General features: G+C 43.4%; 1 protein-coding gene across 1 annotated transcript in view; it reads right to left on the reverse strand.

Annotated features, from left to right (window-relative positions):
- Nucleotides 1–5,273: 5,273 nt before the first annotated feature.
- The window catches only part of DRC11 (dynein regulatory complex subunit 11), a 225,896-nt gene continuing 214,541 nt past the window's right edge, over nucleotides 5,274–16,628 (reverse strand). The window contains exons 18-19 of the mRNA XM_020974919.2: nucleotides 13,446–13,684; nucleotides 5,274–5,922 (exon numbers count right to left, since the gene is read on the reverse strand). Of these exons, the coding sequence (XP_020830578.1) occupies nucleotides 5,782–5,922; nucleotides 13,446–13,684 (380 nt within the window). The 3' untranslated portion in view covers nucleotides 5,274–5,781. The remainder of the gene's footprint in view (nucleotides 5,923–13,445; nucleotides 13,685–16,628) is intronic.

Here is a 16,628-nt window from a genome sequence, read left to right on the forward strand (position 1 = left end):
CTCATGAGCCAATTACGTCACAAGGACAGTTAAGATTTTTAAGGAAAAATTAGCCTAGATTGCATGTGGTGGGGCATTAGGATATTGCTACCGTAACATTGTTAGTAAATAAAACACACTAAAAATTATATAGAGCATTTGAAGAAAAGATTCAAATTTAAATGGGAGCTAAATTATTAAATCCTAAAGAACTGGCATGTCAAAGAACATAGAGAAAAAATAGACAATTTCATAAAAAAAATAATGAAGTGAAAGAACATGTCAAAACTTTTGGTATGCAGTCAAAGCTTTCATTGGGGGGAGATTTGCATGTCTAAATATTTTCATCAAAAAAAAAAAAGAGAAAGAAAAGATCAATGAATAGAGCACCCAACTTAAAAACTAGAAAGTCAACAAATTAAAAAAAAATCTAACTGAAAATAAAACAAATTCTGAATGTCAAAAAAGCAACAAATAAGATTAAAAACAACCTCCCATTTAATTGACAATTAAAACTAGTAGATTAAAAAAGAAGTAACAAAATAGATAAACATCTATTCACATTTTTTAAAAGGGAAGAAAACCAAACTGCTAATATTGAATGAAAAATCTTAATTTTCAATAAATGGAGAAAAATAAAGATTATTAGAAATTATTTCCCCCAATTTTATGCCAAAAAAGTAATAATGTAAATGAATGGATGAATATTTACAAAAATATAAAATACTCAAATTACCAGAATAAGAAATAAGTAATTTAAATAACCCATTATCAGAAAAATAAATTGAACAAATCATAAATTAGTTCCCAAAGGGGAAAACCCCCCAAACCTGATGGAGTTACAAATGCATTCTATCAAACACTTAATGAGTAACTAATTTCATTATATAAATTACTTGCAAAAGTATAAAAAGAAATGATTTCACCAAATTCTTTCTCTGAATCAAATATGATCTTGAAATCAAAACCTGCAGGAGAAGTAGAAAAAGAAAATTATAGACAAATACCCCTAATTAATATTGGCTAAAATATTTCAGTATTTCAGAAATGTTAGCCAAAGGGTCACAGTACTGGGTTAAAAGGATTGTACAATATGATCAGGATTTACACCAGTGTGTCAAGAAGGCAGACACATGCTTCCTGCTGGTGGAGCTGTGAATTGGTCTAACCATTTTGGAAAGCAATTTGGAACAATGCCCCCAAAGTGACATAAAATTGTGCATGTGTAAATTGTGTATAGTTCAAAGGAGCTAGTGATACCTTGAGCAGATTTATAGCCCAAAGAGATCAAACAGCAATGTACAAAATAATTATATCAGCACTTTGTCTTGGCCCAAGAACTGGAAACAAAGGGAAAGTTTGTCTGTTGGGGAAAGGTTGAAAAAATGATGGTATTTGAATGAAATGGAATATTATTGCAGCATAACAAATGACAGAAGAGATGGTTTCAGAGAAATCTTGGAAGACTTATATGAATTGATGCAGAGTGATGAGCAGAACTATACAATATTGCAAGGAAAAATAACTTTGAATGACTAAAGATCTTGAGTGATAACCAACCATGACTTCGCCATCCCACTTAAGCCATAGGAGTGTTGAAGTTCCTTCTATGCATGAAGAAAGCCTGAAACTCTCCCCCTTCCCAATGTAGGCTATTGCGTTCTTTATAAACCAGCACCCAAGCTGGTGGCACATTTGTACTAGTGGGGTTAGCTGTTGGCCTGAAGCCACAGACCCTAGTTAGGGCACAGGGGCTCAATCGTTAGCTGTGTTCTCACGAAACCAATGATTACAAAGCACAGCTCAGGGGCCACCTCTTACATGAGACCATTACTAATGTCCTTAGTCCTTAGAACGTCCTCCATATTGAAATTGATTTGTATAACTTTGCATATGTTATGTATTTACTTATGTTTAGGTGCTGAACATCCTCCCTGGCAGAATGTAAATTCTTGGAGGGCAGGGGTTGTCTTTCCCCCAATTTTTATCCTTTTTGTCTATTTCCCAGGTGCCTAGCACAGAGTAGGTACTTATCATTTGTTAAATGGAATTGAAGGTGGAGGATGCTGGTAAACATGGCAATCCTGCAAGATTATAATATCTAAACTGGATTTAGTTTTCCAATCTAACCCAAAGGTTTGAAACCCACAATTTCATGTTGATTTTCAGAGAATATTATCAAAGCAAGACACTACTACTGTGGACGTTTTTGTTTCTCTGTATAAAATACTTACTAATCTCATTACACAGTCATCTGAAGAGAGGAGCAAAGGATTGCATGATATGACTTGGGGGGCAGTGGAAGCTGCAAATAGCCCCCTACCGACTGCAGGCTTGGCTGTTAACCAGTGGACCAAATGTATTTATATTTAATTTCTTCTTCTTTTTTAAATACTTGAGTTATTTATTATTTTGTGCAAAGCTTCTCCTTTTTCTCTGGTCTACTTTCATTGAGAACTTTATGCAGATTTCCAGTTGAGATCAGCTTTCCCAGTTCTGAACTGTCGCATTACAGCTTTTATGCTCAGCAATGTTTATTGAGCATTACCAGCCTGAGAGCTTGAACAAGTGTGTTTTAATCAGCCTGCAGTCAGTTCAGCTGAGATTAAAAAAGAGATTGCTCTCATTTTGTTTTTTATTTAATGCTCATTTGTCTACAAATATCAAATCATATTGCTCTGTAATTAACACTGAGTCCCAGAGCTGGGTGATTCCTTGGGAGGGCTGTGGCTTAGTCAGCTATGTCTTCCCCTCTGTGCCCAGGAAGGTTGGATTGAAGTAAATTGGAAAAAGGTCATGAGGGGCCCTTCTCCAGGACTTAGGAAAAGATGTCACTTCAGCTTTTCTCCAGGGGAAATGTTTCAGCCTTTCTTCAAAGCTGTTCAGTTACTTATAATTGATGCCAGGCCTTGACCAGCCATGGGAGAGACACAGGGCAGGAGAGGACAGAACTTGGGAGTCCAGAAAGTCAGGGAGAATTTGGAGGATGTTTGGTCTGAGCAAAGGAGGCCACATCTAGGGAAAGTATGGTTGGAGACTCTACATTCAAGGACAATCCCCAAAGACTTATGGAGATAGGAATGGACAGCTAAGGAATGACTTTCAAATACTTGGGTCAGGTCAGCTAATGGGGAAAACACTGGATTTGGAGTCAAAGGTCCTGGGATCTTAGCTCTGCCAGGAGTCATGCTCCTGTGTGACTTTAGAGAGTCATTGAAATGCTCTCTTTCTGTGGATGAAGGGTTAGAGGTGGGATTACATGGCCTCTGAGGTCCTTTCCAGCTCTGCCTCAATGACTCCAGGATAAGGGACCAGTAATAATAGCATGTTCGTGCCGGTTTGCAGAACATTTTATCAATATTATCTCATTTCATTCTCACAATAACCATGGGAGGTCGGTGCTGTTGTCATCGCCATTTTGGACAAAGGAAACTGAGGCAGGAAGAGGTGAAGTGACTTGCCATACAGCTAGTGTATGAGGTAGGATTTGAATTCAGGTCTTCCTGACTCCAAGGCCAGTGCTGTATCGACTGTGCAACCTAGCTGCCTCAGCAGCACAAGACTGTCAGGAGAGACTCCTTAGGAGGTTCCAAGCACATAAGTTGGGTTTCAGTGATCCAAAGCTCAGCACAGATGGCAAGGTCTCTGGTACAATGACTTACTGCCTTTAATGCTAGGATGAAGGCTTTCTCCTCTCTGCCCTGGTGGGAGGCATCCTGGTTAATATGTACAGATGAGGTTTAGGTGGCATTTGGTGGCAGAATGAGATGTGTGTCCCATATGTATTAGGAGCCGCTGGCAGCATTTCTATATGCAGGAGGTTAGACCATCTAAGAGCCTCAATACCATGTAACCAAACTGATCACTTGATGAGCTTTCATTAAGTGCTGAATATGTTCTAGACATGGTTCCATGGGAATACAAAGACAAGAGGGAGAACTTCTGCAGGTAATCAAGTTCAGTGTTCCTAGAGACATCTAGGGGTGGACCAAGGTGTGGATGTGTGGTGGCTACCCAAATCGTCTCCAGCAAAAAAATGCAAATTCCACAAAGTTCATTTTTATAACTCTAGACAAGCACATTGCAAATCTTGAAGTACTGTAGAGTGTGGGTTATCCCTGTAGAACCACAGAATCTCAACGCTGAAAGGGACATTGGAGGGCATTGAGTCCAACTTGGACCTGAATGGAAAGTCATGTAGTGAGTGAGGTCCACTGCTGTCCAGACCAGTTGTCCTGGACTGCCCTGGTCAGACCACCCGTATGGAGGACTGGGATCAGCTCTGTGTGCCATATTTTACGTGACTAAGTTGGGAAGCATCTAGTGGAAGGTGATCAGGATGGGAAAAGGTTTTGAACACATGACATATGAGGACAGGGCAGGTAGATGGTACAGTGGATACAATGCCAGAATGAGTCAGGGAGACTCATCTTCCTGAGTTTAAATCTGGCCTCAGACACTTACTAGCTGTGTGACTCTGGGCAAGTCACTTAACCCCATTTGTCTCAGTTTTCTTATCTGCCAAATGAACTGGAGAAAGAAATGGCAAACTACTCCAGTATCTTTGACAAGAAAACCCCAAATGGGGTCAAGAAAGTTGGACACAGCTGAAAATGACTCAACAACATATGAGAATACGTTGAAGGAACTGGGGGCATTTATGATCGAGAAGAGAACACACGTGTGTACATGAGACCTGTATCCAAGACTTTGAAGGGCTGTCACATGGAAGAGGAATGAATCTTGTTAAGACTGGGCTTTGGAGGGCAAGACCAGGAGTTCTGGTAGTAGTCTGGCTCTTTGTGACCCTATGTGGGGTTGTCTTGGCAAAGATACGGAGTGGTTTGCCATTTCCTCCTCCAGCTCATTTTGCAGATAAGAAAACTGAGGCAAACAGAGTTAAGTGACTGGCTTAGGGTCACTCAGCTAGTAAGTGTCTGAGGCCAGATTTGAACTCATGAAGCTGCGTCTTCCTAACTTCAGGACTGGCACTCTGTTAACTGTGCCAACTAGCTGCTCATTGTTTCAATATCAAAAATATTATTATTATTATTCCTCAATCAATGCTTAGTTGACAAGATTTGGAGTCCTCTCAGCATTGTAGGAATACTCCACTGTACAATGTTTTTCCATGTAGTTTCATAAAAAAAAAAAAAACAAGTGAGGAGCCTTTAAAGTGCAAAATTTTTATTTAGCTACACAAAATTCATAGATATAGGGAAGAATTATATTTTTAAATGCATAAGAGGATATATATATATATATATATAAACATATGTATATATACATATATATATATATATAGATATATAGATATAGATATATAGATATAGTGCACAGATCAATAAAATGGCACCATAGAGAAATAGAGAAGTCATACTGATTAACCTACCAATGAGGATTCCTTTTAATTACTAAGCTTCTAGCTCAATATTCAATGCTGCACTACAGTGGAATTCCCAAGCAATGCAAGGTCTTGGGGGGTGTGCACGTGAAGGGTGTGTCTACATTGTGTACAAACCCTTGGAAGACTAGCATACTGAGGAAATGAAAATATTTTGTGGTGGCCAGTCAATTTAAGAGCTGAGTGTGAAAGAACTAATGGAATGAACAGGAAAAATACAAGCACTGGAGTGTCCTATGAATGGGCCACCATAATCGGACGAATTTTTTCCTTGGAGCTTCTTTAGGAGGCAGGCTTTTCTCAGGTCTGCATCATGGGGCATTCATTCATTCTTTTCGGAGAAATGGTCAACCTCAACATTAATGAGAAAGAGTTAAAGATGATTGACATATGAAGAATTACTTTTTCTCTTTTCCCTTCTTTTCCCCTTTCTTTTCTTTTCCCTTTCCTTTCCCTTTCCCTTTTCCTTTGTCCTTTTCATCAGCTCCAGACAATGCACGTGCTCTTTTCTTACCCAAAGGGGTCTTGGAGTACCAAGCCTGAAATCAAGGAAGGAAGGAAGAAAATGTTAAAATTTTGCATACATTCTGTGGAGGGAGCCTTAGTAAACTTATTTCAATCCTTCTTATTCATTATGAAGGGTCAATGGAACCACTGATAATTGGACATATGACAAGGGCAAATGGTTGCCCAAATGGATTTTCATGTTGACACCACTGCACATTCTGGGTATTGCCTGACTCCAGCCAGGGACACTCTTCTCCAAATGGAGTGGCTCAAAATCTAAGAGAACTATAAGACCACAATACCTGGTCATCCTCCTCCTAGTCACTGGCTGTTGGTTAAAAATATAGGAAAATTGATTCACAGAAGAAATTATACATGGAATCTCCTCCCAAACAGTCAATTTACAAATAGAGGTTTTTGAGAGAAGGGATGGCTTCGTTTATTGTATTTGTATCCCTGGTGCCTGGAACATAGTAGGTCTATTATATATTTTTTGATCAATTGAGCAGGTAAACAAGTCCCAGAAGCAATGGTGGTGTGATATTCAATAAATCCACAAACTACTGGGATAAGAATTCCCTGAAAAAAAAACTCCTGGAAAAGTTGGAAAGCAGACTGGCAGAAACTATGCTTAGACCATCTTAGATCATATACTTCAATGAATTCCAAGTGGATACATGGTCTAACTATAAAAGCCATATCATTCAAAAATTAGAGGAGAGAGGGGATTGTCCTTACAGTCAACAGTGGGTCCACTCTTGGTTAAACTGCAAGAGTTTGCTATAAAAACGCCCAGTGACGAATGTCTGTTGGAGCTGTGTGGTGGCCGCTGGAGAGTGGGCCTACAATGCCAGGAGCTTCCTTGGCTGCCACTGTCAGTATCCTGCCAGACCTGGTCTGGAAGGTTTGTTTGACCTGCAGCTAGCCATGGATCATGGGGAGCATAGGGTCCGGAGGGAGCTGGGGAGTCAGGGCTCAGTTACTAAAGTTCCCCATTCACCAGATTTCTGTTGCAGACTTTTATAGCTGATTAGGAACTTGTTTCCTGGACTTATGGAGGCAACAGTGCAATGAAGACCTGTCCTGCGGCCTTTTCTGGCATCTGGCTACCTAGTATACAGGTGAAATGGACAATCTGACCCTCTTGGGTGGGACTCACTTCTGTCCTTTCAGCCCCCTCAACTCCGGTGACTATGGTGCCTTGGTCCAGTCTATAAACAGCAGAGTATGACCCCAGCTTTGGGCTTTCCCAGTCCTGCCTCCTCAGAAATATAGCCCTTTCCCATAGAGGCAGACAAAACATTTACTGAGTACTAACTGTGTACCAGGCCATACTCTAAGTGCTAGGAATACAAAGACAAGAATAAGAACAGCTTCAAACTACCCAAGATCCAAATTATCTGGGTCAATGGTTGGGTGGGAATATTCTCAGTCAATCTAGGGAGAGGATCCCGCCTACAACACTTGCTAGCTGAATGATTGCTGTGAGCCCCAGTTTTCTCCTTTGTAAAATGGGGATAATAATACTTGCATTACCTAACCCACTGCATAGATCATAGGATTCTAGTTCTAGAGCTGGTCACGTAGTCCAATACCTTCATTTTACAGAATAGGAAACTGAGGCTTACGGATTTGCCCAAGACTGTGGAAGCAAGGTTCAGAGACAGGAAGCTATGGGAGAAGTGATTAGGATTATTATTTGTTTAATGTTATTACTAAAATTCTAGAGAAACCCATTAGATTGTGAGCACCTTGGTCTTTTGCTTTTCTTTGAATCTTGAGTGCCTAACACAGTACCCCATACATATTAGGTGCTTAATAAATGCTTATTGACTGACATAAGCTGCTCTCATCATTATCATCATCATCATCACCACCATCACCACCATCCTCCTCCTCCTCTTCAACATCATTCCTGCCACTAAAGTCATCTTTTGATGATGCATCAAAGGCAATGACTTCCCCAAGGCCATGCCAATGGAAGACAAGTTCCAACAGATCCCACCACCAAGACTGAGAGGCTTTGAGGATGGGCTTAGCCATGGACTGCACCCCCTTGACCCCAGATGTTGGTCATCTGGGGACCAGCCCAGCTAAGCCTGGCTCATCACTGGGTTGGATTGAAGGCGATGAATTGAGCAATTCTCAGAGGCAGACCACTAAAATAGAGGAGCTGTGGCCTCGTTGGTGCATGGAACCCCTGCACTGATGAAAGCCATCATCCCTTGATGAAGTGAGGCATCCTTCTAACATGGTTCTGAGGTTGGCAGCATGAGCTACTTTCTGTTCGTCAAGAGCAATAGGGGTCCCTGGGACTCAAGGCTAAATCGGGATGCCTAGGAGCCAGGATTGGGGTTGGGGTGGGGGCAGTCATCCTCACACTTTGGGAAGGTTGGAGCAACAAGACTTGGAGATAGGCACAGACTAGGTACCCCCCTCCCCTTCTGTCCCTCCAGCAGATCCCAGTCCTAGATGGGGAGATGGAAGCTATTGGCCCAACCTACTTCTCCTGCTACCACCTCTACCCCCTCCCCCAGTCACTATTGCATCCTGCTATAGAACAAACACAATTCTGAAACACAGGATCCTTGGGTCATCAGTTCCCTTAACAAAAGGAAAACTTTGGTCAATGCTGATCATCAAAAAACAAACAAACAAACAAAACTCAAAACCCCCCAAACCAAAAAAAAAACCACCAAAAAAAATAAGGGGGATAAAGGCAGTGGACCTGTGATTTCCCTGGTGAGGAAATGCCTTCTACCAATGCAGGTTGCCCCCTTCTCTGTAACTGAATCTTTGAGAGTTGTCTAGAGCCTTGAAAAGTGACTTGGCTTGTTCAGGACTACAGTCAGTAGTGTCAGGGGAAGGGCTTGAACTCAGCTCTTCCTGGCTCCAAGTTTGCCTCCTTCTCACCTATGCCCCACTGCCTTGACTAGAGCTTTAATCTGTCTGATGAAAAATGTCAAATTCTAGCTCGCTTATCACAGGGAACATCTGAAACCGTGGAGACTGAAGGAAATGAAGGCGACGGATATCTGGACTTGAGGTGAACAAGAGGGAGGCCAACAAGCTGGAGAGAGGCCCAGCCCGGTGGAGAGGAGAGCAATGCCCACAGCCCGCAGAGATGCAGGCTGCAGCAGGCAGGGGCAGCCTTTAGCCCAGGCTGACTGGGCTTCCCTGTCCTCCCAGCCCTGGACTTCACCATTGTGACTCCGCCTAGAATTTCCTTCGGCCGTGTTCGTTCTGTTCTCACACTGAGGAACTCTTCAAGGGTCCTCCATTTTGGGAATGGGCCCAGGCTGGCCAGGCTGCATTTCTCTCACAATCACATCTGGATTCTAAACAACGTCCTTCCATGAATACCTTCCTCCTCCTTCCTTTTTTCAGCTCCCTGTTAAATGCTTTCTTCTACTGTTAGAACGGAAGCTACTTGGGGCAGGGTGGGTCTTTAGTTTTGCTTGTATTTGTATCTCCATCACTTAACACAGTACCTGGCCCAGGGCAAATGCTTAATGAATGTGTGCTCCTTGCCATGAAAACCAGAGAGAGAGGGTCTTAGACCTGGGCCTCACTGACTTGGAGCTGGCAGGGACCTGAGAGACCCTTTGTTGTGACCCTGTCATTTACAGCCAAGGAGACTGAGACTCATTAGGAGATATAGTCATACCAAGGTCATACCAGATCACACCAAGATCATGCCAGGACTCACCAAGGTTATATCAAGCCATACAAAGGTCATGCCAATGCCATGCCAAGCCATACCAAGACCATGCCAAGTCATACCAAGGTCATACCAGGTCATACTAAGATCATGCCAGGCCTCACCAAGGTCATCCCAAGCCATACAAAGGTCATATGAGGCCATGCCAAGGTCATACCAAACCATACCAAGGTAATACCAGGTAGTACCAAGGCCATGGCAGGTCACGCCACGGTCCTGCCAGGTCATACCAAGTTCAGACAGGAGTGTCTGAGGAAGCATTCGAAGTGAGGATCTCTGACTCTAGAGCTAAGACCTTTTTTTCAATGCAGTTGATGGTCTTAGGGAGCTGCTGGGGCACTAAGGGGTTAAATACCTTGCTTAGGGTCACATGATCGGCCTGGCTCTCTACTCACTCCAGTACACTGTCTTTCTAGTTACAATGCAATGGGCTGCTTCTGGAGGCAGGGAGCTCTTCCTACCGAATGTTTTTGGTTTTTTTTGTTTAGTCGTTTCAGTTGTGTGTGACTCTTTGGGACCCCATTTGGAGTTTTCTTGGTAAAGATACTGGAGTGGTTTGCCAATTCCTTCTCCAGCTCATTTTTACAGATGAGGAAACTGAGGCAAGCAGGGTGAAGTGACTTGCCCAGGGTCCCGCAGCTAGGAAGGGTCTGAGGCCAGATCAGAGCTCCCAAAGATGAATCTCCCCGACTCCAATCTTGGTACACCGTGCACCATGGCGCCCCCTGGCTGCTCCTACCTATGAGGGCTCTTCAAAGTGAAGAATGAACGATGACTTGTCAGGGATGTGGGAGAGGGGCGTCTCTGTCTGGCAGGTGTTGGGCCTTTGGCTTGCGAGGCCCTCCTAATTCAGCTTCCGTGGGTTTGACCCCGAACGTGAACAGCCCCTGAAGTCCGGTTTGATGGGATCTTTCCCTGGAATGGCTTGCTCTGCATCGATAGGCTTCTCTCGTGCACTTGGGACGTGTCCGACATGAGTAGATTCAGCCACGAAAACTGTCCCCTTTCTTCGAGAGGAATTCCAAATCTTGCTTGGCTAACAGAGAATCTTCGATACTGAGCCCCCAGTGGTTCAGGACGGTAACAAACTGGGCCAGCAGGTGGCAGTCACAATTCAATATGTTTAGTAATTAGTTAGAGTGCCAGGCATCACACTAGGGAATGAATTGTGGGTTTATTAAATGATTCAATTATTCAATGCATTGACCAAGAAAAAGATCCGGTGCTTAATTTGGGGGAAAAAACCTGACAGGATTAGGGAGCTGCCAGGCTGCATTAAAGCAGAGAGGAGAGGCCACCAACAGGGTTCAACTGAGGCACAGCCTGCTTTTAGGCACGAACATACTGTGCACCTGCACATTGAGAATCAGGGTTCAATGAACATTAACCGAGGACTTTTCATTTTTACATTTGTTGTGTTTCTTTTTTTGAGGAGTCCCAAAGGGAGACTTCATTTCTGTTTAGGGCATTTCAGGATCAAGGGAAACTGAGGAATAGGAAAGGGGGCATGCCATAACTCACAATCGTAGACTTGCAGGGCTAGAAGCAAACTTAGAAGTCATTTAGTCTTGTTCTTCAGATAAGGCAACTGAGGCACAAAGAAGTGACATGACCTGGCCAAGGCCACACAGCTGGTTAATGTCATAGTCAGGACCAGGAAGCCCTTGGGCTCTGAGCTTTAAGCCCAGGGCTCTTCCCAGCAGACATGCTGCTTCTAAGGCACTTGGACCCAGAGCACAGGCAAGGACAAAGAAGTCACTGTGGGAGCTGGCACAGTCTGGTGAACTCTGAATTCTTCGTTTCTTAGGAGAGAGATGCAGATAATGTGGATCCAGACAACGCTGGAAATCGACCAGGCACCTCATCTGAGGAGCAGGCACTATGGAGGAGCCAGCGAGTTCTGGTTAAATAAGAGCAAGGGGGTTCAAATCCTTTGGGTTCAAAAGTGTGTTCCTAATGCCTGCTAAGCCTTGGGCAAGTCACTCAAACTCTTTGAACCTCAGTTGCCCTGTTTCTTAAAAGGGGGGGGAGGATTTGGATTAAGTGTCTCTGAATTCCCTTCCAACTCTAAACCTAGGATCTCTGACCTTTCTCTACCTTTGTGACTTTGAACAATTCTGAATTGCTTCTCTGGCCTCAGTTTCCCCCTCTGTAAAATGAGGGAGTTGGACTAGATGGCTTCTGAGGGGCAGTTGGGTGGCCCAATGGTCAAAGCACCAGGCCTGAAGTCAAGAAGACCTGAATTCAAATCTAGCCTTAGACAGTGGCTGTGGGACCCTGGGCAAGTCACTTAACCCCCATTTGCTTCAGTTTCCTTGAGAATAAAATGGGGGTGATAACAGCACCTACCTCCCAGGGTTGCTGTGAGCATCAAATGAGCTCATCTTTGGAAAGTGCTTAGCACAGTGCCTGGCACAGAGCGGGCCAAGAATGGCACAGAACGGGCACAGAATGGGCCCAGTGCCAGGTGCAGAATGGGCACAGAACGGGCTCTCTGTAAATGCCTATTCCTGTCCCTCTCAGGCTCCTTTCAGCTCTGATTCTAGCATCCTCTGGTTGGCACCCTCAGTTACAATCTCTTCAAAGACATGTAAGAAATGCAAATGGGTGAGGGAAAGAGGGTTTTTTAAATATCATAAGTAAGAGTTTAAAAGCAAATGCCTAGTCAAGAAAAGGTGACCGGGGGCACTCATTAATTTGTGAAGAATCAAAGAAGGGACTGGATTAGTCACAGCGCTGGAAGACAGATGTTGGAAGTTCGTTAGATTTAAAATATCCCCTCCCCCACTCCTAAAAAACCTTGATCCTAACACTGAATGACTTCCAGGTGGAGGTGAAGTGGGGGTTTTGCCCCAGGTGAAGTCCCTGCCCTCATGGCCCCTTCCTCAGAAGCATCGAGGATGCCTTGCTGGGGAATAAAAGACTCTCTATTTTGGTTGGAAAGGGATGCACTTCACAGAAACATTTCTTTAATGGTATCTCTGTGCCTTATTTCCAAAGAGGATATGCTCTAATTTTTTTAATTTTTTTAGGTAATTGGGGTTAATTAAGTAACTTTCCTAGGGTCCAGTCTTCCTGTCTCCAAAGCTGGTGCTTTATCCACCACATCACCTGGCCACTGCCTTTGAAGATGATACACTTTAAAAGAAATCCCAATGCCCTTTCCTGGTATAGTAAGACATGCTCAGCTATAGGTTTCCTCTGAGCTTGCTCCATACTTTAGACAGCTTAGCATAGTGGAAAGAAGGCTGGGTTTTGGAGTCAGGAACACCTGGGTACTAATCCTGCCTCAGGTATTTACTAGTTGTGTGACCTTGGCAAATCATATAACCTCATCTAGCCTCAGTTTCCTCATCTGTAAAACAGGATCTAATGACATGTCCATAAAGTGTCTTGCAAAATTAAGGTGCTGTTAGCTATTATTTCTTCTGAATTTGGGAATATTGGCCTCCTATTTTATTTGAGTTGGGGTTTTTTTTGGGTGGGGGTTGGGTTGAGGGTGGGGGCAAGTGAGTGTGTCTTTGTTTGGTGGGGTCAAGTGACCCTGAATATCAGATAATTACAGATTTTGAGTTGGAAGGCCATTGTGGTCAATGCTTGTCTCTTACATATGAAGAAACTGAAGCCCAGAGTAATGAGGGGACTTGTCTATGGGGGGAGAAGTGGGTTTGGAGCCCAAGTTCTCTCAGTTCAAACACAGTGGTCTTTTTTTTGGTCTCTCTTCCCTGCCCCAGCTCTCCAGATCAAAGGCTCTCCAGATGGAAGAGTAGAGGGTGAGGTCCGCATGGGGCACCTTCTGTGGCCAAGCCACAGACCTGGCTGTGCTCAGCTTACCTTAAAGCTTTCTTCCTCTTCTTTGTAGATGGGGTCCATCCGAGCCAAGCTCGTGATGAACTCCACGGCTGTCAGAGCCTTTTGCTTCTGCTGCCGGATTCGCCGGTCGGTGAGGATGCTTTTTATGACTTGGACTATTTGTCCTTGGGTGAATCCATCAGTGATCTTGGAGAGACAACTGATGTTCAATGACTTGGTGATGTTTCCTCCAGCCTGTTCAATCACTTGCTTCCACAATACTGGTTTGTCCAAAAAAAACCAAACAAAGAATATGGAAAATTAGATTAGTCACCATTCTGGCTTTCTCTTGAAAGCTTCATCTCAGCATGAAGAATGTGGAACAAGGCTGCTCTGACATAGCCAGCTCCCACCCAGCTGGCAGCTGGATAAAGGCTAAAAATCTCCAATATCTCCCTCCATAGAGCTACTATTTTCTTAGAGTATTATACAATGAGAAGCAGCACAGGATGATGCATTGGATTCTGGACTTGGAGTAAGGAGGGTCTAATTTCAAGCCCTGCCTTGATGTGCGACTCTGGGCAAATCACCTAAAATCTCTGAGCCTCAGACCATACTTGAGGACTATAAGCTGTAGATGGGTTTCAGTGTGCACTGGTGAGGGCAGCTGCCAAACTCGTGAAATATCTCAGGGAGCTGAAACCTTGAGATCCTGAATAACACCAGTCTGGCCATGTCTAACGGATTCTTCTCCCTAAGACCGAAATCTACCTTTTTAATCCCGGACTCTCCTGATGATGGTGTGGGACTGCAAAGAAAGAGCTCCAAGGAACTCAGATTGGAGGCATCCCAAAGGGCCGTAGAGGGCTGCACTGTGGGGTTAAGTTGTCCATAGTGGAGCAGCTGACATTTTTAGTAGGCATTTGAAAGGTTTGCAAATCCCCTTACAAATATTGTGCCGTTTGGGTCTCGTAACGGCCCTGTGAAACAAGCAGGAAGGATATTATTATCCTCATCTTATGAATGTAGAAAGTGGAGTCCAGATCATAGACCATAGACTTGGGTTCAGATCCTGCCTCTGACATTTACAAGGCAAGTCACTTAACATCTTCTAGCCTCAGTTTCCTCAGCTGTAAAATTGGACTGGATTTGCTCAAAAATCCCCTCCAGATCTAATCTGAGCATTTCCCATGATTTGTCCAAGGTCATATGGCTAGTAAATAGCTGAACTAGGATTTGAACCTGAATCCTCAAACTGCAAATCCAGCTCACTTTTCATGGCACCATCATTTGAAGCTGGGTCTCACTAACTAACAGTCAGTCTCCTACTGCCACTGTGCTTCTCACTTACACAAGTAAGGGTGTCTCATGGTCTCTATGTTTAACTTTCAGTTACACAGACTGTTCCACTAAGCGGAGCATCTTTCACCAACCATTTTGGATAGGGCAATTGTCTGCCTAGACTTTTCTCTGAACAAATTTGTATTTTAACCTCATAATTTGTGACTAAAGAGCCAGCCTTGGAGTCAGGAAGACTTGGGCTCCAGTCCTGTCTCTGATGTGTCCTGACTGAATTGCTCAGCTCTGCGAATCTGCCCAATAACTCTCTAGGCCTCTAACTGTGGATCAGTTACTCAGGTCCATTGGTAAGGGAGCTTCCTTCTGTCATATCCCCGAAGGCTGAAATGTTATGTGTAGACCAGTTAGGTCTCTCAATGGGGAGTTTCAGTCTACAGATAAAGCACTGCTAGGCTTAGTGACCCTGTGGCATCCTATAGCCAGAGCTGGAAGGGATCTTGGAGGCATCCAATCCAACCTCTCCATTTTACAGAGGAGGGAAAATGACTTGCCCAAGGTCACCCTGAGCCAAGGTTTGAACCTGTCAGATCCAGCCTCTCTTCCCCTGGCTTATGCTGCCTCTCTTGCTGGACGTGGAGTTCAATTTTACTCCCCACTTTGGTTCCCCTCCCTTCTCCACTACAAGAAGGATACAAAGATAGCAGTCAAGCGCTAAGCCACTGGGAACATGGCGAGCTGGAAGTGAGGTTGTGAGGCCCTGTGTCATCCCGAGCCCTTCTCTTGAACCCAGGGCCATGATGAAAACAAATGACAAAGTTTGCCAAGACCTGAGTTACAAACTTCAGAATCGACCAAGCCAGAAAAATTAGAGGCTGCTTATTCCCATTACCCAAGAGCTCTTCATTTTACAAAAGGATTGACTGCAGGGCACCTCGAATAAAACCCCAAGTCCTCTTGCTGCACTTAAAATACCATTTCAATGACAAAAACTCCATTCACACACCATCTTTGCCCCAACATGTCTACTCTTAATGGGAGCTAAAGCAAGAGTTGGCCGCATTCTCCGTAACTCACTGAATGGTGTCCCGGTGGCATGAAAGACTTAAATGCAGTTTGCAAAGGGACCTGATTTATAACTAGAGGCGTGTTTAGGCACTGGGGAAATCGGGCTCAACATTTGTAAAGCACTTTGATGTTCCCTGAGGAAAAGGTTATACAATTTTTCTAAAGTCTAATTTTTGTTAGAAGAGTTAAAAACTTAGACTTGAAACTAACCACAGGCCCACCTGACTAATCCTTCTCTAACAAACTCTCAATTGGGGATGAAATAGAAAAAATAAGCATAAAAATGAGAGTTATCTGATCCATAATGCCCAGTGCTTCCCAAGTGCCTGTTTTGTATAAAGTTTTATGGCAGCCACTGGGCCGAAAAAAGGGAGAAAAAGAGAAAAAGCTCCTGTCTTCATGGGGCTTACAGTCTAGTAGAAGGTAAGGCACCAGCACAGAGAGCTTAAATGCAAAATGTTAGGTGCATATAAAGGTGCAAATTCTCATGTGCAGTGAGATACTACTAAATGATAACTAGTGGAGGGGATGCTGCTTATCATGAACTTTATTTTTTTTTCATAATTGCAAATGACTTAATTTAATAAAAATGTTCACTTGAATGACTATTTTCTTAAAGTTTAAATTTGCTGAAAAGCCTCTAGGAATTTTTTTTTTACCAGAAGCATATAATAAATTAATTGTGGTCCTCCTAATTAAATCCTTAGTGAGACAAATAATACTTCTCCCCCCCAAAAAAAAACCCTTTTCATATTCATTATTTCTTTATTTTTAACATTCTTTTCTTTTCTTTTTTTTTACATAATTGGGGTTAAGTGACTTGCCCAGGGTCACACAGCTAGTAAGTGTCAAGTGTTTGGT

This window comes from Phascolarctos cinereus, unplaced genomic scaffold, assembly GCF_003287225.1.
Source record: "Phascolarctos cinereus isolate Bilbo 61053 unplaced genomic scaffold, phaCin_HiC Scaffold_5;HRSCAF=322, whole genome shotgun sequence".
Taxonomy (NCBI): Eukaryota; Metazoa; Chordata; class Mammalia; order Diprotodontia; family Phascolarctidae; genus Phascolarctos; species Phascolarctos cinereus.